At 38.0% G+C, this 24,937-nt stretch overlaps 1 protein-coding gene across 3 annotated transcripts in view; it reads left to right on the plus strand.

Moving 5' to 3' along the window:
- The window catches only part of MAD1L1 (mitotic arrest deficient 1 like 1), a 375,955-nt gene that overhangs the window by 23,187 nt on the left and 327,831 nt on the right, over positions 1-24,937 (plus strand). For all 3 annotated transcript variants that reach the window (XM_075058834.1, XM_075058837.1, XM_075058835.1), the window contains exon 10: positions 17,967-18,053. In XM_075058834.1, coding sequence (XP_074914935.1) covers positions 17,967-18,053 — 87 coding nt within the window. The remainder of the gene's footprint in view (positions 1-17,966; positions 18,054-24,937) is intronic.

A 24,937-nucleotide genomic window follows, 5' to 3' on the forward strand; every position in this document is an offset into this window, starting at 1 on the left:
TTTCCCTTCCTGCCACTGATGTAAAATGTAGGGAGTGCATTGGCAAAGCTTATTTTTTCAATTTTTTTTTTTTTTTGGCCTAGTGGCTGCTGATGCACTAAAATGTGTTCTGCATGTATTTTGGTCATCACCTGGCAGCAAAATGTTTCGTCTAATGAAGTCATGTCTGTTGCAGAATGGCATTCTTCTAAGAGGATGCTATATTTTGGAATAGCGTGTTAGAAACCGCTGCATATTGAAGCAGCTCTCCACTTTTACTGCCTCTTGCTATAAACAGAAATAGGATCAGTCAGAGGGCCTAACCTTTTAATGTAGGTACAGTTTTGGCTTTTCTAGAAATGTATTTACTTGAGATCTTGAGCATCTCTCCTATCCTTTTCTAGCACCACTTTGGCTCAATCCTTAACAACCCCCTTCCTCTATGTTATTCTCAACTCTCTTGACAGTAAAGTTAACAATTGCTATGCTTCTTTGTGGGGAGTAATGAGCAACTATTGCAAGAACCATTTTCTAGCACAAGTTGTTCTTGCTGAAATTGCTTTTGAATTCTCATTACTTGTTTAAACTCTCTTCCAGAGATACTCTGATACGAACAGTGTAGTGAAAGGAAGATCAATCTTTTGAGTAGGAAGAAAGATGAAATTCTGGATTTTCCTGAGTTATACCCTGCTGACCAAGTTAATTTCTTTTCTGTTTTAATGAAACAATCATTCTCTTTCTGTGGTACACATAAAACTGTTCAGTGAGGGCTTGAAATCCTACTAACTTTTCCAAGAAGGACAGAAATAGGGTATCTGGCTTTGACTGAGAGTGTGTTTGGTATCAGTATCCTCAATTAGAGAAGTCAGATGCTCATCAGTTAGCTTGGACAGTTTTCAGTGATACTTTGCAGCTCTGCGGTTGGCTCAGTTCAGAAGATGATGCTTTAACCTAGCTATGAATTTTTTTTACTCAGTTTTGCTAGTACATTTGCAAATAACATTTCTGACTGTATGCTCTTTGCATTCCCAGAGTTAAAGCATTGTGGCTTCAGGTGGTTTTCTGCAAATTTAGCAGCCAAGGATGATGGCATTGAGCCTATTTTGTGACAAGCCTTTCATTTAGGCCTGATGGCTTCCAGTGTGACTTTGGCAAAGACATCATCTGCCTTCTGGATAGCTGGCCCACTTGTCAAGGTGACGGAACACCTATCAGCTCGCCTGTCTGCGAGTAGCTGGCAAGGGGAAATGCAACTGGCATTTTGTAATAACTGATATATTTGGAAGACTGGTAGAGAGGAAGAGTGAAAAAGTGCTCTGAATTTGTTTTTTTTTTTTTTTTTTCCAATTTGGTAGACATAGATCTTGGAAAATGCATGTGCTCCTGTCTGTATGGCTTATGATAGCTGCTGAAGATAAACATACTGCTTCTCAATGTCAGTCTTTTGACTGTAGTTAGATATTTAAAATAGATTTTTTTTCTAAAATATTTGTCTGTTTCTTGTATCCTGTACTGTTCTTTTCAATGATAGTGTGTCTAGGTCAGTAGAGTTTCATAGAATCATGGAATACCAGGTTGGAAGGGACCTCAAGGATCATCTGATCCAACCTTTCATGGCAAAAGAATGGTCTAGACAGGATGGCACAGCACCCTGTCCAGCCTAATCTTAAAAGTGTCCGATGTTGGGGAAGAGTTTGGAGGATACAAATTAAACCCTTAACTTTGCTTTAGAGTCAGCCATTCTGTTTTATGTTTTCATGATGTCTGTTGGTGAAGTATTTGCCAGAATTGACTTTCATGGACAGACTCTAGTGCTGTATGATGTTAGTAGTTGAGTGTCAGACAAATCTGGTAATATACAGTGTTCAAAGACACTTTTGTGTCTTAAGATTGTAAGGGCTACAAAAGAAATATTTGGCCCTTCAGAACCGAAATGTCAGAAAGACAGTTACCAAAGTTTTAGCATCCATATCAGTCCATGGCTTTTGTCAGGGAGAACGGGATGCTTTTGGTATTGGGATTCAGATCTATGGTGTGGGGACTAAATCGATACATGGACTTTGGTGGAATTGCATCTGACAAGAATCTTGCTGACAGCCACAAATTGCATGTGGGTTTTCATAGTTTTAAGGAGCTGTCTATCACTAGGTTGTTTCTTACTCTTTTCTGTGCTTGATAATTTGGAATCGTTAGGTTTCTATATGCTGTCCCCTGCGTTTTCCATCCTTGCTGTGCTGGGGGGGTTTAAGGGACTTAGATGAAACGAGAAGGAAATAACTACCTTCTCCTCCTCCCACAAAGTGCTGTGTTTGTCAGAAGCAGCTTGAGGGCTCAGGTTGTCTTGCTGTTGTGGAAGAGCAGCAATTTCCTTCTGTCTGAACAATAAGCTTTGTATCTGTTTGTACAGCAATGAACTGCTTTTGTTTCCTTCAGAAATGTGCTCTGCTGTCTGGAGCGTTTCCATTTACAGACATCCCTTGCCAAATTAATTTTATTTAATTATCTCCCAGGGCTAAGCTTGAATACATTTTGTGTTAAATTCACCGTTTCTCCCTCTTCTGAACGAAATGGACTTAATATCCTTGTTGAAATCTGATTAAAACTAAAATTGAGTTTTTTGAAGTCTGATTATCCCATGAAATGGAATTTTTAAACCTAATTATGAATGGATTTGCATACATTTTTAGCACCATTGAAAAGAAAGTTGAAATAAATTTATTAATGAAATCTTCTTCTACTGTCTCTGGGCAATGACGATTGCTGGAGAGTAAGGGAGGAGGAGGGAAGGTGAGAATAAAAACCCTGCCTCTTTTGAAATATACTCTCTCCCCCTCCCCAAATTAATTCCAGAGCTGGTTTGACCCTGTCTCATTTTTATTCCTCTCTACCACACAGCCCAATTTAGGTAATTGATGGCCTTTCAGAGGGTAACTACACAGTTGAGCTGGTTTCATATATTTAAAGCCTTTGTGCTTTCTGAAGGGAGGATGGGGGGGACAACATTTGTTTCAACTATTATCTTCTTCCCCTTCTTTTCTGAGGTAGCCCTGATACAAAATCAATAGGCTGCTCTCGTTTCTCCTTTCTGAGAAGCTGTATGTTTGAGCGTTTATTTTAAGCCTGGTAAAAAATGGATAGTTTTACAGACTGTGGTGAATGTGCACATGGGATTTGTGATTGTTTATGTAGTTCCCTGGGTTTGAAGCAAAAAGTTTCTTTGTAGGATATATTTGAATCTCTCACTACAGTAATTGTGCCCATTCCCTCAGGATTTTGGAAGTGGTCCTCTATCTAAAAAGGAGTGCCAGTGGAGAATGTACCTGCTCATCTGACTTAAGCTTTTTGAAGCAGGTGCAGCGGGCAGCAAGATGCCTGTGCAGAAAGCTATTGGTTTCACCTGGAGTCTTGTACTGTTGAACCTTTCTGTATGTTTCTCGCACTGATTGAAAAGTTCATCTCCATACGTGAAGGTAGACCTTAAAGATGTGGCTTCTTTTTTGTGGTCAGTCATCCTCTTACCCACAGTTACAAAAAGCTCTTTGCACACATAAACATTAGTTACAAAATGTTAAGAGTGTCTTCTCTCTGTCACATGCTGAGTGCGGATATTTTTTTTTCTTGTCAAAAAATTATAGTAAATGTGGTAGAAAAAAGGTGTTTTGGCAATTCAGAAATCCTGGACTTGATACATGACTCTGCAAAGAGTAAATGCTCAGCATGTGGCCAAGTGTTCTGTAAGCGTTTGCAAAGTTACTTTTGAGTTGAGGGACTTGTTTTCCACATCCTTTCTTGTTTTCATTTTAATCCTGTCTTTGCAAAGGTTGGGTACGAAACATAGAGGAGGTATTGAGTTCCACAAGAAATGAATAATTCTGGCACTGTTTCTCTGAGATGCTTCTGAAGGTGGGGAGTTTAATGAGGGAAGCTGTGGTTCAGCAGAGGAAGGAGGGTTGAGCTGAGATTGGAGAATGCTTTTAGCTGGCAAATGCTCAAGTTATAAACCAAAATTGTTGAAGTAAATTAAAAACTTTTGCAGTAATGTAACAGGAAAACTTGAGAATTCAGACAAGCTTAGGAGGAAAGAAGCTAACTGAGGTAGCTCTGCACCAGTGACTTTAAATTGTTTTGTGGTTTAATGGCTGTGGCTTTCATTGTGCTTGCTCACTGAAACTATTGTCCAAAGTAGACACCTTTAGCATCCGAGTTATATAATACTTATTGTATAAATAGGACTCCCATTTACACTCAGGTTATAAATGCTTTGCAGTGTCTTCCCAGTCAAGCTCAAGTGGAATCTCAGGAGTTAGGAACATTTGATGCACCTTTTCCTCAAGTGTGGAGCTGTTGTACAAAACTGCAGTCATGCTGGTAACGAGCAGAATCAGGAAGCTGCAGATCCTGGAGGAGCTAGGACGAGATCTCCAGTGGAGTAGGCATTGTGAAGACTTCTAGGATGGTTTTTAACCCTCTATTGTTGTCTGGTTGGTTCTGTACTGTCCATTCACCAAAGAAAGAGTAACTGGTTGTGGTCAGTCCTGTATGCTGTATCGTACAGCATGATGAAATAAGATCTTGAAGATAAATGTGCATGCAAGGAAGGATGCAAAAGTGGTGCGAAACAGGGATGTTTGTTTCTTTTAATGGAGAGAATAGGAGCTCTTTCTCTTCTGTGAATACATTTCAAATTTTAGAAACTGTTATCATCTAATTTTATTAGTGTGTCCCCTAGTAGCTTCAGGCATTGAAAGTAACTAAAACTTGATTATAGCAGTAAGCCAAGATGGTGTCAAAGTGCTTGTGACACCAATCCAGTCCTTATCTTAATCCCAGCCACAGGAGCCTGTGGCAAAGACACAGGGAAGTCATAATTGCTTTTGGCTGCTCTGAACCCTGTGCTTGATGCAGGCAGCTGAGCTGATGTACCGATTTTTGAGAGCAAGCTGGCAAAAGGAGAAGAAAGTAATTGCTGAAATGCTGCTGTTTACATCTTTAATGCAGTTACACTATAGCAGTTCAACTTTCTATGAACAAGTCTTAAAGTCTGCTTCTATTTCCTTCTGACATGAATTATTCATTATTTATGGGTGATGGTGATCGGGGTTTGGCTTTCACAGGCAGGTTTATTATATCCACTTAGCTCTGACTGCTTTGGCAAGCTCTAAGACTCAGTTATTTTCCCAGCATTTGTTCTTAATGTTCATCATTCTTCTTGATGTTAAAACTTTCAGAGAATGTAATCCAATTCTGGTTTGGGGAGGGAGAGACTGAGGGGGTGGAGTGAAGTTTTTTTTTTTGTTTTGTTTTGTTTTTTTGTGGGAAGCATAGGAAGAGCTTTTTATTTAAATCTGTGCTTATTGCCAAGGCTGAGGGCAACTGTTTTATTGTCATGGTGTGCCAAAGGACTTGGATATGAGGCACTTTATATGTGTGGCTTGGGACATTGGATGTTAAGGAAAGAAGACAGAATTTCAAAATGAGGTGGGATTGATGTGCTCTGCTGTCGAGGGAGAGTGGTTCTGCTACCACTGTAGCAACAATGACACTCTTTGGGTTCTTCTATTCTAATGACTTGTGTCATCTGGTTTGTATTGAGACTGCGATGTTAAGGTCTTGGTATGTCTCATGTTTGTTCGTAGATGCCTAGAGCTGATGTGTTAATGGGCTTCCGTAAAACTTTTGGTCTAAAATGTTATTTGTCCTTCACTTTGAATATAAAATTTTCAGAAACTTAAAAAAAAAAAAAAGTATGAGAGAGAATTACTGCATTTGTTTAAAGTTCTGAAAGCTTTTTTTAGCTAAACAGTTCAAAGAGCGCATCTCACTAATCAGAGGAATATTTTTGCGTCCCCAGGGTGGTCACAGTGTTTTAATTGGAACTCAGGCTTCTTTGAAGTCCTTTTTAATCCTCCCTGAGCTGGGGGAGAGGGTTTGAAGGCAGCACTGTAAATCTGAAATTTATTCGTTTTATTTACATGTGTCTGGGGACATGTGTAATTCTTTTTCCTGAAGTTAAGCTCACTTGCCAGCTTGTGGACAGCTGAGTGAGAAATGTGCTTCATTAAGAGGGGAGGCCTGAGACAGATGGTGGGGGGTTATAGATAGTGGGCTCACGTGCTTATGGATTTGTTAAAACCAGTAACTGAGCAACAGGCTCTGAATGGTAAATGAACTCAGTGGGAAGTGATGTGATAGCTAAATGTGAGGCTAGACTAAGCAAAAAGCTAGGATTTAAACTCATGTTTTAGGATTAACTTATTAGTATGGCATTCAAAAATAGTGTTGCATACTGATACTTGACTGCTTTACAAGTTAAGAAAAGATTCAGGGTACAGCTCTTATTATGGTTGATAGCTTCAGTCATCCTTTAAATCAATATGGGGTTAAATTTTCTTACACTGGAGTTGAATTAGAGTTTTTTGGGTGTCCCTAGTCAGATTGCTTAAACTCTTTGTGCCTCAGACTGTAAAATTAAGGCCTTGCTTTCATCTGGTTTCTAGAGAAAGCTAGTCTTACCCCAAGTGTATTACGCACTTGATGTAACCACCATGAATGGAACCTCAGTGGTATCTGATGCCTTTTGTGCCTTCTTAATACAAATAGCTTGTAGGAATATGCTGCTACTGACAATGCAAGCATTTTCCTCAGGCATTTTCTACTGTATTTGTTCCACTATTGATTTTCATGATAAATGTAATAATTTATCAGCTCTGTGTTTTCTGTACTTCAATACGGTTTTTAACCTCTCACATTTGCTGAAACTAGGATGTTTTTACTTTCTGCTTCTGCCAGAGTTGAGACATCTGCTGTGAAAAGCTTTGAAATAAACTTTGCTTGAGTTTGGATAGTTTTGAATTTATCGAAGCAACAGGTTTAACCTCAGTTTTCTGTCTGAAAGGATAACTTGGTATTCTAGCTGAACATATAAGCAGTATGCTTTTCATTCTGTCTAAAATTGTTGTCATGAATTTACCTGTGACTGATGTTATTGGATGATATTAAAAAAAACAGTTAACTTTTACTGTACCTTGAAGTTGCAGTTTAACGTGGCCATTCCTGCTGTGAGATTGAAGAGGTATGTGATTGTAATCAGAAGTAAATAAGAATAATATATGGCATGTCAAATCACTTTTATATAAAAGTAGCTGAAAATACAGTCTAGACTCTTACAAGGACCTGTAGGCAGTCATTGATAGTAATTCGTCTTGCTCAAGATTAGGGATTTTGTGTTGCTGCTGGCTAATATTTTTAGCTGATAAGAGTCTGTGAAAACAATGCGATCAATAAAGATGTTGAAAACAACGTAAGAACTTTGGTAAATTAATATTCTGCAAGGATTATCTCAGACAGGTGTCAGAAGAACAAGACTATCAATTTAGTGAAATCTGTAAAATAGTCAGATATACATATATCATCAGTACCTAGTCTTGGTTACAGTATTAGCTCCCTTTCTTATCAGACAGAAGCCCTGGTTATCTGTAAAAATGATGTCTGTGTTAGTAATTTCCATGTGGGTAGAAGTTATGCCAGAAGGGTATGTTGGATACATGTGAGTTGTGTTTTTTAAGGTTTGTGGGGGTGTTTGTTTGTTTGTGTGTTGTTCCCCCCCTCCCTTCCTTGAAAAGAAGCTGATGTTGTCTGTTTTCTAGGCTGGTCCGAGTGTCTTCAAATGTCTTGGAAGTGATCTAGCAGAATGGAACCAGCAGAGTTTCAGTAATGTCAGGATTACTGACTCAGTCTCTTTATTTGCATAAACATTCTTGCCTAATTTGAAAGCTAAGGAGTTAAGGTTTTTACTTGAGATCCTTCCGTTGTAACCAGCCATCCCTGCTGGCCCTCAGCTTAGTGAGGAGCAAGTTTCTGAACTAACTTTTATTCGTTGACATGAACTTTAGAAAGAGAAGCTTCTGACTGATCTTCTGGAAGTCTCACTTACTACCTTTATTTTGGCTGTCAGGACACTTTCCCAGCTTTGTGTAATCACAGTAATTGGCCTGGAATAGTTTTCAGGGTTTCTAATGATTCTCTGTTAAATGATCTCTCTTTTGAAAGATACATCTGTCTATTCAGAGTTTGTTTCCAACGAGCATATCTTTGTATTTCAGTCTGTGGTTTTCAGATGATAATTTTTTGCTTATGATTACTTAGAATTATCCAAATGCCTTGAAAATCTTAGGATACCCATGTGATTAGAATAAATAATTGGTATTCTGCTGCGATTCTGTTCTTTAGATTAGTTTGATTTACCCCCCACTTCCCAGCCCCCCTGTGAAGCCTTCATTTTTCCCAGCAAATAGTTCACGCTATCCTCTCTGCCCAACTCAAGATTGTCACGATGATTGTTCCAATTCCATTGACAAATGGAAACTGTAGGAAAAACTACCCTAGTTATCAGTCCCTAAAATAAGTTATTTTATTAATTTCACAGAGTTGTTTTTCCCTTTAGCTGATTTTTTTTTTCTCAAATTAAGTTCATGAGGGGGTAAAAGACTTAAAATAGCTTTTGCTGCTGCTGCAGTAAAATGAAACATTACATTATTAAATGTGTTTACATTTTGTGCTAGAAATCGTAAGGGTGATAGGTATGAAATTATATGCCACAATAATTTCCTTTCAGCAGCATCATTAATACATAATTACATTCACTAAATTAAATTGCAAATTGAGAAAAAACATTTGCTTCTTTAATTGTAAAGATCGTGCTGATATCTACTCTAGTTTGTAAGGAGCAACAGCCATTTTTTAAAATCCTTTATGATCATTTCCAGCTTCACTACTTTTTGCTACTGCTGGTAAATAGCTAAAAGGTCCTTTAGAAGTTTGTGTTTTGTTTTTGTTATTTTTTTCTTCTTCTTCTGTTTGATCTCTAATCTGTGTTGGTTTTTTGGGGGAAAAGTTAAGCAAAAAGAACTGTTATCCACAGATGTCATCTTGGAGCCTTGAGTAGTACAAGGCTATAATTAGTTTAGAATTTCAAACTGATTGTGACTGAACCCTTAAGGTACTTAATGATCACCATCCTTAATATAGGACTTTTTAGTTTTTTTAAGAAGACATAGAGCAATGATAAGATACAGTCAGAAAATAGAGAAGAGTGGGATGTGGGATGGAGAATACAGTGCTGTGGGCAGTGCTGTCTGACTTTAAGAATGCTGTTCCTGTTGTAGGAAGTCTCTGTTGCTAGAAACCAAGGATTTTCCTTGCATCATACCAAACAATGGTTTGAAAGCATTTCAAAGACACTGGTTCTTATGGATTAGTAAGTACAATAGGTTCGTTGTGTTTCCTTGATAACCTGAAAAAGGGAAGACCTTAAGAACTGTTTGTTTTCTTATATTGGAAGAACATAAAATACAGAATATTTAATAGCTTTGCAGATACGCTCCATATTTCTTGAGTTGTATATTAAATGGCTTATCATTGCCTTTATATACTGCTTCATTTTATGCAACTGAGTTTAAGCCAAATTAAAATTCTTTTGTGTTACAGCATGATTGAAATATGTGGACTATCTCTCTTTTTTTTTTCTTTTTTTTTTTTGTCCTGTGGGATGAGGCATAACAATGCATGCTTCAAGAAGGAATTGGTTACATCTGTATTATAATACCAAAAAGATTGGTTTTTTGGTTTTGTCTAAGGAGAGAGTCAAGAGCAGGGCATGGCAAAGTATGCTTTGATTGTTTTGAAAATGTCAAGCATAAGCAAGAGTTTTAGAGCCAATTTTTTTTTTTTTTTTAAATTTCTTATTTATGCTACAAATCATTAGCTTTTGTGCCAAAAAAACCGAAGAGCGGCAGCTGAGTAGAATGGAGAGCCAAGCAAGGATGTTTTGCTCCGGTGGTACCAAGTGGTCATCCTTGTGCTGTGATGTGAAACAGCAGAACAATTAAAGGACATCCCTGTGGGTTAGCAGCAGTACAAATTGAGCTTGTGTGGGGATATACCTGTCATTAGTAAGAGCTCAGGACAGTTTTTTCTGTTTTTCTAGTTAACTCTCCATTTCCCTTGCTACTTACGGACTTTCTCTACAGTGGTACATCTTTTTTCTGTTTAAAGCATAGGTTGGTTTTGACTCTTAATGAAGCCTAGTCTTGACAGTACTAAAACAAATCTTTGAGAGATAGCGTACAATTATTCATCCACCCCAAAAACCAAAATGATGACATGATGGTGGATCTCTTGCAACATAGGTAGCCTGACTTCTCACCAGTTTTTGAGAGCCAGACTGACAGTTCACGTGTCTCACCCTTGAAACCCCTTATTGCTTTTTCCATGTGGCTGATGTTACCTGACTCATAGAGTGTAGCACTGTAAACTCAATGAGAGCTTGAGGATATATTTTGATGAGAAGACAGCTGAGCCAGTTAACAGCTTCTTGGTGAAAGGGGGAATTTCAGCAAGCTGATTCAGACCTTCAGTGGCAGAAAATGAAGTAGGAAAAGCCAGTGACTGCCACTTCAGTGGCAGCAGGCAATTAGATTTGCTCCGCTGCTCACACTGAATTGTATCTGGAGAAGCCTGGAAGTCTACAATGATGATTATTGGTGTGAGCTGGACCCCTTTTGGAAAGGCAACACTCTCTGCACTTGCTGTGTAAAAAGCTCAGCCATGTGCTCTAGCACTTTTTAAATCAGACTATAGAAAATTGCTTTTGTTTCACCATGCTCTCTCAAAACTCTAAATTGCATGTCGTGTGATTCAGTATGCAATGACCTGACTTCTAGGTGAAGGTTAAAAAAAAAAAAAAAAAGCTGACTATTCTCATCTTCCAAATCTGTAGGTTTGGTACTACTATGTATACATTCCCTCTCCTTGAGGTCTATTAAAGCCTTTCACCTTTCACTTCTAAGGTTACATTCAACTACGCAATGTGTGTGCTTGCAAAGTTTCAGTGGTTTGTTCTGTTCTGTGCTTGTTGTTAGAGCAGTGGTAGGGATGAGAAGTTTGGAATGTTGAAGTGCCTGCCAAATGATTAATTTTTTTCAAAAGTAAGATTAATTTTATCTTGTTGAGCTTTTAAATTTATCTTTAAAGTAGAAATGAAACTTGAAAAATTGGTTGTTATGATACCATATCGTTAACTTCAGGAGGAAAAAACCTTTTTTCATTAAACCCCCCAAAAGTCTGTTGACTGGAATCTAAGATAGTTTTCTTCCTTTTTTTTCCCTCCCCTCTTCAAATTATAGCTTGATTGGATTAATTGCTAATTTTGCAGTTGCTTCAAAAGAGACATATCAATTGTCTTTAGAATTGTTAAGACACTTACAAACACTTAAAATGCTTTCTTACAAATAAGTTGTTCTGCTTCAAGTGGTTAATAGGGACGTTCTTTGGTAAAGAGCAATTGGATTTGTTGATTCTATCTATACACAAACATGAGGTTTCTTTTCTAAATGAAGGGAACCTCAGAAGCTCAGATTGCTTGTTGCTTTCAGTTTACACTTCAGATTTCTTCCAGTCACTTTGTAGATAAAATATTAAGCATACAATTTATTGGAGAAACAGTCTAAGGTATACCTTAGTTTTGTGTTTTTTGACAGCTCTTAGCACCTTCATTTGAATGAATAAAGGTAAGTGGTTGCTCTTCAAAGCATTTTAATCAAAGTGTTACAAAACACTAAATGTGTCCTAATTGCCTAGGAATTTTTGAGAATTTATTTTTGTGAACAATGTGTGTAGCAGATTCCTTACCATATGGTTTAGTTAATGTAGTTAGCAATAGCAAGGGAGGATGTAGGCATGAAGACATTAACAAATAGGTATAACTACCTGCACTGGAGCTTGAAGGGGCTTTTTTGCAAGAGAAGTACTGTTGTGAAACCTCGCTCTCGGAACTTTCAGGCCGGGACACCAGATTTTAGTGGCGATGTTTTCCTCTAGTCTGGTGAAGAGGAGCTAAGGTATGCTCCCAGGGAGGTGAGGCATATTTTGAGGGGAAAGGGATGTTGTGCAAGTTGCAGTTTTCTGATACAAACTTTGAGTTAATATGACCAAATTAAACTTAAGGACTGTGTTGCTGTATCTTGGGAAGTCTCTATGTGCTGTTGTGATGATTGTTATTTGCTGTATTTTATTGAAGGGCAAGTCATCATAGGAACTGAGCTGCTTTTGGACTTGCTGGTGAAGTTTAAGAAATAAGTGGGAGTCCTGTAAATCAGAGATAGAGGAGTTAAAGCAGTCATAGAGCTCAAATATACAAAAAGGATGTTCAGGAGACTTACTTCAAACATATGGGAAGAGACTATTACAGACATTCCCCAGCCTTCCTAATCACACAGAAATATTTAAAACAACTAAAATTCCTTTTCAGAAATCTTCTGTTGTTGTCATGTTATCGTTATGTGTTTGTTCTTCACATGCTGTTGTTTTCCTGCCTAGAAAGAAGATTAAATTCTTTTTAGAAGTAGAAAAGGTCCTTCTTGGGGAGAGGAGAATTTCAAAATCTTCTTGTGTTTCTCATATATAATATAAAAACAGATAAGGAACAAAATCCAGATTTTTATACTTTTAGGAGGCTGCCTTTAAAAACAAACAAACAAGACCCCAAAAGCTGCCCCCCCAACCAAAACAAAAAACCGTGGAAATTTTTTTTTATTGAAGAGAAAGAAGCAGATGTGCCCTCCTTTTCTCTGCCTGATTCTCTTAACAAATGCTTTAGTAAAGACTTCTGTCTCTGGTCTTCGTCAGTTAATTATGCTTACATGTAAAACAATTTATAGATCTGCCTAAAACATTTGCCAAAAATCTGGGAATATTCAGTTTCAATTTGATGTGACTTAGTTGACACAACCAAATCTGTGTCATTGTATATTCATACTAAGTTAAAACTATAGAGAGAAAATGTTAATTCAACAGACTTCCAAAAATAAGTAATTCTGAGTAATTTAGTATTATAAGTGTGTTATTTGGTAGTTTCAAGCAAATTTAATTAAAAAAAAAAAAAGCAGTGAAGAACTTAGTCCTCCAAACAGAGTTGACTAAGTGCCTGTTTTTCTATTTAGTTTTACTTTTGTCTTGCACTTCCATAGTTAAAATTTAATGTCAGATATCTAGCTACAATCAAACCTCTTCCTTTGCTGTGAATTTTGAAATGTTTTATAGAAGCAATAAGAAGTTGACATTCTAATAAATTATAAATTAAAAAATATTCCAATTTTTACTTTAATATCTTCATCTGCTTATTGAGTCTTGGTGTAATGTTACTTCAACAGCTAATTCTCAGTGTCTAACTGTCATAGTTTTTACTGAAATGGTAGCAGATCCTTAACTAGGACAGTTCAACAGAGCTTTCTAGCAAATGCCTATGAAATGTTGGTTGTGTGCGTGAAAAAAAAAAGCATAAAAAAATTGCATAAGACATTTTCCTTGTTAAAAATTAAATAAGTGTGCCAGTGAGCACTTAAAAGTCATTGAGTGATGTGGATGGGCATCCCATTAAGTTAATTTTTCACTTCATTTGAACAGTTTTAGGTTTTTATCATTCTTAAATTGCTCCTTTTCAAATTATCTGCACTTCAAAGGAAGTCAGAGAGCTTTGGTTAACAGCAATTTGTCCCTCTCCTGCTTTACTATGCTGCTAAACTATACTGGACTAATATGCTCGTTTACGGCAAAAAAATCTTGTTTCCAAATTAGGCTTAAATTCTCCTGTTTGTTTGGTTTCTTGATTTTTGCTTAAATGTTATTGCAGAAGGAAATGTAGTCTCAGGATGGGATGGTGGGGCAGAGGAAGAACGTTCTAGCTTTTGGCTCCTTGTGCCTTACCCAGGAGAAAGGAATGAAGTCAGTGATTTAATCTGCCACCCGCATTTTAGAAGCCACTTTGTCATTTGTTCTTCATGTTATCTTTATAATTACATAGCATATGGTTCAGTTTTAATCACATGCTGCTTTTGAATCATACCATTAAGTGTATGTGTTTCATTTACAGGATTTTGCATGGCTGATGCAAACTACGTCTGTTTTTTCTATGTGGTTCCATGGGCTCCATTGTTACATGGGGAAGGAAGATGTCTGCAGGGCAGACATAGTGACAGCGCACAAAGCAGCAGCTTTTCAGAAAGGGAGTTCTGGGTATGTTTGTTACGATAGAGTTTCAAACTTCCCCGAAGTAGCTGTGGTGATTCAAGCAGTGTTGGTAAGCTGTATTGTCATACAGATTCTCTTAAAGCAGACTTCTTGGCTTTTTAATGCTGGTTTTGATATCATCTGTTCCATAGGGAATGGAAGGAGCTTAGCAGAAGTTATATACAGCTAGCCCATCAGACAAAGGCTCGCAAGGCTGGAACATGTTAACGTGTGTTGGGATGCTGACAAATTTATCTCTTTATGCAGCATTGTTTTCAGAAACTTGTGAAACGAGGGGACTGTTTACAGCGATGAGGACTGGTTGGTATATGCAGTGCTTTGGAATTGACCAATTCTCTTCAAATTGAAAGCTCATCTGATTTAATTTCATTGTGCATGCAGCATCATTCCTCTACTTGGAAGTGTTTAAATTTGGCTTTTGCCAAATTGTGTATTATCAGGATAGGATGCAGACCTCAGAAACAGGCTTTGAAACCTCTCAATAAAGGTATTTGACAGCAGAGTGCATGCAAGGGGTGTCTTTGTCTCTTATCATCTGACATGATTTAGTTTTACAGAAAGTGAACTCTTCTTTAGGGAGGGTTAATACCCATTATTTTCTGTTATATAGCTATGGCACTCCACTTTGGGGGGGGGGGGGGGGGGAGAAAAAAAAATGTCACTAATGCCAGTAAAACATCCTCCAGAACTAAGTATAACCCTAAAGCTGTCAATTGCTGAAACTGAGATTGGAAGCTGATTGTTGATTTGAATTGCTGAACAGATGAGGATGATTGTTTTTTATTGGAAATTTGTCAGTAGCTATCATTACTAGAAATCTGTGGCTTTTATAATTCCATCTCATTTTACTATTGGATTAATTTCAGTTCTCTATCTCAGCCCTAATGCATTATGGTATGAATTTCTGAGAAAATGAGGAAAAAAATCAAGGCAAATACACTTTTTTGCCCATTTAAAAAAATCTGTGCAATTACTTCATTGATGCAGGGACCAAACACTGGTGGAAGATGGCACTCAAAGCAGCCAGAGAGATGCCTGATACTAACTATCCTTGTGATAAATCTGCTGTATTTGGGTGAATTATGAGAGGCTTAGAACTGCATTTTTCAGAGCCTTGTTGACTTGGCATTAAATTTTACAAAGATTGTCCATGTTGAAATTGGTGTGTCTGCTCACAGCTTCTTTTTGCCAAACATACTAAGCATACCCAGTCCATTTCTGTCTGGTGTTTTCTGGTTTTTAGCTTCTGGTGACTCTAGTAGGTGAAGGATGGTGAAGTGGAAAGGGAAACATAATTCGTAATTTTTTTTTTTCTTCTTCTCATCAGCACTAATACAAAGTTGCCTTTATCCTTACCTTATCTCTGGATTTTTCTAGTCAGAAACTACTGTGGAAAGAGAACATCTACTTCCTTAATTCATGGGAAAAAAAAAAAAAAAAAAATCTGAGTCAGAGGTCTGCTTCCTGCAGATAGAAGCTAATGAAGCCATGTTGAAATCAGATTGTAGCTTTATAGACTTCTCTTGTAGTTTTTTTTCTGTTATTTTTTTCCTCTTGTAGACCTTGTGGAGTATGCAAAACCGTCTTCCACTTTGTGGCATATGTTATCATTTAGTTCACCATTTATATACCAGCAGAAAGAACCTGAGTCCTCCAGCTTGGAAAACAAAGTTAGAGTAGTGTTAGATTTGAGTTCTTCAGAGGTGAGATTCCAAGAAACCAGTGTTGTTTTTCTGTTGCTCTTGGGTTATGTGGAGATGTGGCTTGCATCAGACTGGGTTGAATCAGTTCTCCAGTGTTTGCTCTGATGCCCAGCCATTAAGTAGCCTTCAGTAAAGAGATGGGGAACTGCTTAAATTAAGAAACCCTTCAGGCTCAGCTACAGGAGTTTGAAGTGTGTTATCTGGTGCTACAACACATTTGAAAACCCAGATTCATGTTGGTTTAAAATTGACTTGTCTCTGCTACCAGAATTTGAATTTTAGATGTTTTAGTCAAGCCATCTCCAGGTTGGTGTCTTGGTTTCTTCTCATAGTTTCCTTGACCCTTGAGTGTGATGTCTTTGAAGGATGGTGTTTCATCCTGTTCTGATTTATTTGATTGCCGCAATATGTGTCTCCATTGTCTGAGGAGAGACCACCTCTATCTGTTTTATTATATATTGACTGTTAAGATTTGCATGTAACGCAAGTGGTCTTAGAGGTTTCAGAATTTTCTGCTGAGGAAGGCTCCAAGCATGCAACTCTGGAAGCAAAAAGCAGGAACCTTTGAACTGGGATTGCCAGAATAGAATCCTGTCTGCATCAGCTCAGTGTTTAACTGATTTTCACTTGGCCGGAAGTGACAGATGATTAAAGAGAAAAAGTGATGTCTTTTCTGTATGTGAATAGTTGGCTGAAAAGTGGTATCATCAGAGAAAGTGCTTCTTTAGTCCTAGATTCAGTCAGAATCCCAGTGGTCAAACTAGAGGCACATCTCCTACCTATCCAGTTTTTGGAGTGGCAGGGCCCTCATTCCAGGTCTGTATTTGGATAATGTAAAGTCTGGCCAGGCTTAATTTCATCTGCCAGAAACAGTGAAGCCTTGACTTGCATCTTGGGGGACATGACAGAATGTGTTTCTACAGATTTCACTTCTGCAAAACTAGCTTCCCACTCATTCACTATGAAAAAAACCCTTTCAAGGTTTGGGTCACTCTTCCCCTTTGGGTGTCATGCATCTTGCTGTAGCAAAAGGATGTACCCAGTATGTACTGTGATGCCCTTTCTAGCTTCCTTTCTTTTGAGAAGTGTGATACTGATGCTTCTCTTTTGGGATGGGAAACCATTTCTGGTGGCTCAAAAGAAAAATATTTTTCTATTTTTCCATAAGCTGTCTTCATTTAGAGTTGAATATCTTGCACTCGTGATTTAAAGATAGGTCTCCAAAAGGAAAATTTGTCTCCTGCAGAGACTGTTGATGTGGGATAGTGGTTTCTGGGACTGTCAGACTAGAGTTATCTTGATCCCGTTCCACTAGCTTTAAGAATTCATTATTGGATTTGATGGAAAATTAAACCTATTTGTGACATCTGCAGAGCTGTTGCTACCAGATCTGTAGAAATCTTTGATCTCTTTGACAAAAAAGATTATCAGAGTCCTATCTGAAGTGTTATCTAGAGCTTATGGATTATTATTGCTTTTTTTTTCCCCGATGGCTCTTGAGTCACTGCCTATATGAAGGATTTTGAAGTCAGCACACTGGTAATTGTGTGGGAACAGTGCTTTGAGATCACCTATGACATAGCTGAACCCCTATACTATCAGAGGGTATTCAGCAGTGGCCAGAGTTGTTGAATTGTACAGTCTATATGTACATTTACTTCCTCCTTTTCTTACCCTATTGGTAATAATCTTGTGATCATGCTCCACTGAGACTCTGTAGCTGAGTAGCAATTAGAGTAATGCTGGGTGTGCTTACCCCTGTGTGTGTGCTGAGCACTAGGATGGGGAGGAGGTTGTGAACACGTATTCTTATGTATGTTGAAAAAAACAAACCCAAAAACGTGTTCAGGTGATAAGCTGTCTGTTCATCTGGTATGAATGTTTATGCAGGCTGCTTGCTTTGAAGAATTTGGTCTTGCTGACTCTATGGCTTTAAAGTTTGTTTATGGGTTGAAGTGAACAGCAGGTGAGATGCTGCAACTTGTATGGTGAGTACAGCTTACAGCAATGGCTTTAATAAAACAGGCTTTTATGTAAGCTGGACAACATGTAACCCTGTGTTCCAAGCAACTGCAGCAATTTTGGCTTGGTGAGGTTGCCTTGTCTGCTTTGGGTGACACCCTTTTTATGGTTATGTATGGAACATAGTTTTTCAACCAATGATTTGTTAAAAGTTTCTATTTTGTTTTAATTGTGTAGGACACCTGATGATCTCTCAAGGCAAATTGTGGCCCTGCAGCAAAGGGAGCTTGCGCTGAAAGAACAGAACTCTACCATCACGAACAGGTGAGTGATACCAATAGTGGATGCTGGTAGCAAGACACTGCTATATTAAAGTGTGTACAAAGAAAACAAGGACTGCAAACTGAGAGAATGGCTCTTTAGATCTCCTTGCTGTTCCATAGAGACTTCTATGCTGTCTTCTATTCTTTTCCATGTTGATGAAGAGTTTTTTTGCTTACTTAAATCCTTGCAGGAAGAAACAGATGAAGAACTGTGGGTGGATATGGTGAAGAGTCAGTCAGTCCAGCTTTATTTTATGAGCTAAAGTGTTTGCAAGGGGAAATGAGCTGCTTTCCCAGACAGTTTCATCAGGAAAGGGAACGTCACAGCAAAATGTGCAAAGTGGTCATCTGGTTGTGGGAAAGGGAGTAAGAGCCCTGAGGACTGTGATTTGACTACTCAGAGGACCAGTTTGTATAGCTGGTGGTGGAAAAGTATGTTTGCAGTTTTCATGGCAAAGTACTGCTAGACCTTGGGAGGAGCAGTTTGTTTATAGAGCGAGATACGTATTTGAAACTAGAGGGTGTTTAAGCCTTTGCCCTGGTGTGGGAGTGAATGTCTAATACAGGAAATGAATTTGTCCGCCAGAGCTTAACTTTCCAGACTGCATCGGTTACATATAGCCTTTCTTAACATGGTTCTATAGTGTGCCAGAAAGTGCTTCTCATCCTTGGTGTACTTATTCTTGGGTTCCCACACTGTTTTATTTCCTCACATTAGGAACCCGTTGTCTGTTCTTGTTAAAAGCAATACCTCTATCTTTCAAAAAGGCTCTTGAACTGTTTGCATTGCCAAGGTGTCAGCTGACTTGTCTAAGCAACAGAAGCGTGGAGAATTTCAGCCTTTGATGTAAACGTGTTGAATGTAAAGCAGTCCAAGACTGTGTAATTGAGCACTGGAAAAGCACTCTTAGTTTGTCTTGGGCTGCATTTACTAATGTGTCTCCTGAGGTATGTGGTAGATTTTCATTCAAGAGCTGATGGTGTTCTGGGCTCTGCCATACTAATGATGGGCAGGATTCAAGCTGGGTGTTAAAAGCTTCGCGTGTGCTGCTACTGTTAATGAAACTGTTTAGTCAGTTGTAAAATTGTTAGCCAAGTATAAATTCCCGTGAGTGCAGCTGGCCAAATTGTTTTGTGTTTTTTGCTGAGAAGTTTAAAGGGTTGGGGGGGAATCTCACCAATATAAAAAAGACATTTCATATATTAAAAATAAACCAAGTAAACCCTCAAACACACAACTGATCAAATGATCAAATAAAAGAATGATGGTAATGTTTGAGTTATGGAATTTTTTTTTCCCAGGCTGTTTCTCACAGCCTGTCAGAGAAATGCTTTTTCTAACTTTATTAAGGGCCAAGGGGAATCATCTGTTGAAAAAGCAGCCTTTTGGTAGTGCCTGTTCATGCTGGATGTAATTGTGCCTATTTAGTTTAAAAATAAAAACATGATTAAGATTACTTCTTGATTTCAAATGAAATGAGCTGTAAAGCTGCTTAAATTAAAATTCTAACATTTTCTTGATGCAATGCTATGTGTCATTTCCAAAACTGATAATTTTGACTTTCTTCTGTCACATACCTTATTCTGTCTTAAAATGTAGGCAATAAGATACATTTTTAAAAACCTTTCATTACAGGTGATTTGAAAGTTCCCAGGAGAAGGTCTTGAGTCTTTGGAAATAAAACCTTGTTAAGGAAGCAAATCTAATTTTCTTTTTTCCCTGAATGACATCCAGATTTAGCTGATGGTCTTCTCTTTTATTTGTTTCATAATTGTGTTCAGAATGGTCTGTGTATTACAGTAACTTAATATGTGATCATGACTCCCTCTAGTGATTGAGCCCAGCACTTATTCAGCTTTCTATTGTTTTTTCAGCTACAAGTTCTTTTGCCCTTAGTTGAAATGTGTTAAGTCTTCAGTACCAATAGTGCTGTTTGATTTACAAAGTCGGTGGTTATATGTGTATAGAGCAATATGCAGTATGAAGACAAAAGAATTTTTGCCTACCCTAAGAAGCTTTGATTAATTTTCTCCATTAAAATTAATGATTTGGTAGATGCTTAAGAAAACAACATCAGGAGTTGGCATCTGGATTTAATTTTGTGGCAATGGAGAATCACAGATAGTCCTGGCTTACCTGTTGCTACAGTGCAAAATTCAGTTTAGTAGAAGAGGTTTGAGTGTGGTGTTGAAGATGGTGATATGACCCTTTTCCCTAAATGGCTGATACTGAGTCTTTGTATAGTGAATGTATGTTTGGTCGTCACTGAGCTTTTAAACACGGGCAGAAGAGTGCCTGGAGGGCTTTTTTGCAAGCTGATTATTCTTTCTCTCAGTCTTCACACTGCAGTCTTCCAAGTGATGGTACCTTTCCCACATTGTTTAGTGACTCTGATAGACACTTGCCAGCTACTGTTTGTCTCGACCTGACAAATAGTCCCCAGTTTCTTTTTGATAAGAGGAGACGCTTGGTAGCGAAGCAGGAGTTAATTGCTAATGTAGCGGAATATGAGCAGGACTTGGCTTCAGAAAAGAAACCAGGCATGGAAAAGGTATCACAAGGGAACAATTTGCTATGTAAGGTCCTATCCGTTTCTGTAAAACTGGAGACAGATCTAGCTCAACTGCTTCTCAGTGTCCCTTAGTTGATGGAGAATGGAGAGTTATGCTATACAAACATACTGGTAACAATGTTTTCCAAATGGCATATGGCTTCACTAAACAAACTAAATTTATTTTGTCTCATTCTTCCATTCCTGAACTGCTTTCCATTTATTACTGTATATTTTTTTAGAGCCAGTGTTTCTGTTGTTAAAAAGGCAGTGGGGGTCATCACACACAAAAAGGCTACATCGTTACAAATCAGCCTTTGCACTGATACTCCCCCTGCTTCTGGCTTGGGGATCTGAAATGCAATCTGTGTTTTGTGTAACCTGTGCAATTGCCAGTGTCTCAAGGCCTCCCAGAGATCAAATGATGATGCATATCATATTTACTGTATCACTCAGATTGGATGCTTTTAGACCCAGAACCACAGGACTGAATTTCCTGAACAGTGGGTTTAAATCAATTTCTTTTAACAGTGATTGTTTACATGTTTGAGCTGTGTAGACTCCCTTGGAGCTTGCTATTTTTGCTAGGGAGGAAAACCTCCCTGTGGCGCTAGCATGAGGAAAGAGGGTCACTCTTGCACTGAACACATAAGCAGCAACTCAGTTCTCTTTTTCGTGACTTCAGGATCGCTGAGTAATGTAGCTGAAAGTGCCATTAATAGCGCGTGATGGAATCTCACTGCTGTTTTGGAGTGTGTTGCTGTAAGTTGTGTAAATAGAGTAAATTATACTTTCAGCAGTAACAGCGGGAAGTATCGTGGAGCTCTGTAACTGCAGAATGAAGACAACAATCCAAAGGCTTAAAAGCTCAAAAGTAGGTTGCTTAGGGCCACTTTGATAGCATGAAGAATACCTGCTCTGCTGTTTAGGAAAAGGTAATGAAAGAAAGGTGTTTAATTAGTGGGTCAGTTTAACCCGGCAGCCATCATTCATTTAAGTACATTTATCCCTTGAGTGTGAATGCTATAGATGTGATATGTTGAAATGTACTTTTTCAGGAAGAGTTGATAGTTGTAGCTTGTAATATGGAAAGTCAGCTGAGCTGTTTATAAGCTTTTGTCTTATGGAAAAACGATGTAGTAGTTATGCTATTTTTTTAAGTGAAAAAAGCTGCATATTTATTTTTCCATCATCCTAGCTGCATATTTGGCATCTCTGGAGAGATTTCCTAAAACAATCCTGGCAAAGCATTCTTGGATTTGAAATGTAGGGGAAAACTTCCCTTCTCATCAGTATTGTCCTCTGAGACGGCTAAGCATGAAGGAATGGTGCTGTTTGCAGTTTGATATTTGCTTCAGTTCTGAAAGACAGGCTATGAAAATGTACTTTGTTGGTTACTTGCGGTCCTTTCCAAAGTGATCATTTCTTTTCTGCTTTTGCTCTTGTTATCTAAGTATAATATTGACTTTGGACCATTGAGGTATCTTGTAGAAAGTCAAATACAAGGAAACACATAGGTGAAGTTAGTACTGAGCAGGATGAAGGACACAAAGAAAAATGGAAGAGCAGTAAATCTTTGGTTCTGGTGTTGGGATCCCGGAGCTGATGGCTTATTCCCATCATCTAGTGTCAGAAACCCAGCCATGTGTTTTGACATATAGTTTCATATGTGAAAAGGGATACGCAGAATATGTTTGAAAAAATATCTTCCTTCTCCAAGTGTTCACAGAGTTCCATTAAGAGACATGGTTGTTTACCACCTTTATTCATATAAATCATGTAAAGCTGATTTACCCAACCAACCTGCTGTGTGTGTTGTTGCTTAAAAATGAAATAAAAAACTAAACCATTGAAGGCTGGGGAATGTAGATTGCAAACTGAACAGAAAATGCTCTTCAGCTGGGCAGCAGGGATTTTCTTTTAATAAAAAAAAAAAAAAAAAAAAGTGATGGTAAGCTCAGAACCGTCCATCTCCATAAGTGCTGTTAGCTCAGCAGTGTTGTAAATCTATTGCCCATCTTCTCTTTTCCTTGGATGTCCCAAGGAGTGTCAGTCACAAATATAAATAGAGCCTGTCAGACTTCTTCCCCTAATCTTCTGGAAAGTTGGACAGAAGTTTAATTACAGTGAAATGTCTTTTATGTGACAGAGAGAGAAGTGCTAGCTTTTTTGATAGGCTTTATGAGTTATTTTGTGATCAAAAGAAGCACTTAATGTCTAATATAGGACAAGGTAGGGATTTTTTTTTTCTTCTCTTGTTCATCTGTATGGCACATTGCACCTTGATTTATATGTGGAGGTGTGTGTGTATCTAATACCAGACAAATGTTTATTCACAGTGCTTCAGGGCAATATTAACTGCTGACAGGTTCTGCATTCATTTATAGAGTAATATTATGAAGAAATGACTAGTAGGTATTGCTTTTTTCTTTTCTCCAAAATGGATCTTTCATGCATTTTTATACCAGAAGGTAGTTGATAGTGTCCCATTAAGTGACCAATCTACTCTTTCCAAATAAATATATTCAAATAGTAAGCTTCCAGAGCAACATCTGGTTATTCGTGACTCTAATTGGGTAGATACAAAGCTTTTCTAATTTTTTCTATCGCATAGTTAGCCCCTAGCAGAAAATAGGAAGGCAAAAAATAATTTAACCAAGACATTGACTTATGTTTCCAATTCTAAAAACATGGGATTTTGCCCAGACCTTTGCTTTTCATGATTATGCCATTTTTAGTCTGATTTCCTGAGGAAGTGAGGCTTATTACTGTGCTTTGTGTGTGTATGTAGATGAGATTGTCTGTGCCTACCCTACACTTTTGAACTTGCTACTTGTGTTCTGTCAAGCTTGGCAGATGGTAGAGGTCTCAAACATAATAAATTCCAGCAAGTTTAAGGAAAACAGGTCTCCATCTCCAGGAGAGACATCCTGTTGCTGCAACCAGAGGTCATGCCCTGTTAGGTATCAGAGGCCTGCAAGCAAAAGACCCTCTTAAATGTCACATTGACAGTAAGGCTCTTATCGGAGATTGTGCCTCCTTGGCCACCGCTCATTCGGCCTTGAGACTGGCAGTGAGTGAGCACTGCTCTGATACCACAGTAGTATCACAATCCATAATTTCTGCTATACCATATTTTCCAAAGGCTTGTGGCATTTGGGTAGTACTGTGGTAATGTTGTTGGTATCAGTATTGTTTTCATGCTGTTGGTGTGAGAAATGGAAGTCTACTTGAGTCAGTATTCACCTTTGGAGAGAGAAATCCTTAGGAAACCAGGCAACTTCAGTTCTGGAGCTCATGAAACTAGTCTCTTTTTCTGTTTAAAAGAAAATATAGAGAGAAAGCCTAAAGAACAGCCTCCAGGGGACAGACATAGATTTAATTGTACCATCTTTTCAGCCTGGAGCTCTGTAGAAACTATAGAGTGTAAAACCAGTAAAAATATTAGTATTTGGTTTCTTACCTTATATTTGACTATGCTTCTTAGAGAACATTCAAGGACAATCTGCGAAATGCCTCTGTTCAGTGCTCTGATCACTTCTAATGATTAAAAAATTGTAGAAGCTTTTTAACTCTGTTCTTAATATTTTTTTCTTGTTCCAGGATTGTGATTGACCCTTGGTGTTCCTACTAGCATCCCTGATGTTTGTGCATCTTTTTATTACTAGAATGAACGATAGCTTTCAGTTGTTAGTGCTCCTCTGGAGATGCTGATTCAGCAGTCTCTTGGGTGTCCAGGTAGCAGTGTGTCTTATTGACCAGAAAAATGTGTAAAAAATAATCAGTTAATTTGATAGGAAGCATAGACTGTTCTTAATGGTGTGTTGTACAGCAGACACCGTGTTTCGTCATGGAGCTGCACTGTAAAAGTTATGGAAAAAGTCTGCCTAGCATTTCTTCTATGCATGACTCACATCTGTGCTATAAATCTTTCACTTCTGTGAGACTAAAATTCCTAAAAAATCCTAGATGAAATAGATGTATGTTAATACTAGTCTAGAGTTCTCAGAAACTAGAATGAATATTTAGAACTATTGAAGTAATTTGAAGTCAAAACTTATTATCTATTTTCACTATTCTTTCATTTTTAGCAGATAGATGCTATGATCACATTAATGATTTACATGAGGCTGATGGGCCAAAGGAAGAGTGCCCCACATCCGTGTTATATTTGTGATATGAATACAAAGGGTGGAATTATAATCTCAGCTATGCAGTAGGCAGCAGTACAAAAATATTCTACTTTGAAACCAGTAGTATTATGTAAAATCATGAATTCAGCCTGTTGCCAAGTTTTGTATAGAGCTCCAGGAGTTCTACTGCTTTAAGATTT

The sequence above is a fragment of the Buteo buteo genome, chromosome 27 (genome assembly GCF_964188355.1).
Source record: "Buteo buteo chromosome 27, bButBut1.hap1.1, whole genome shotgun sequence".
NCBI lineage: Eukaryota > Metazoa > Chordata > Aves > Accipitriformes > Accipitridae > Buteo > Buteo buteo.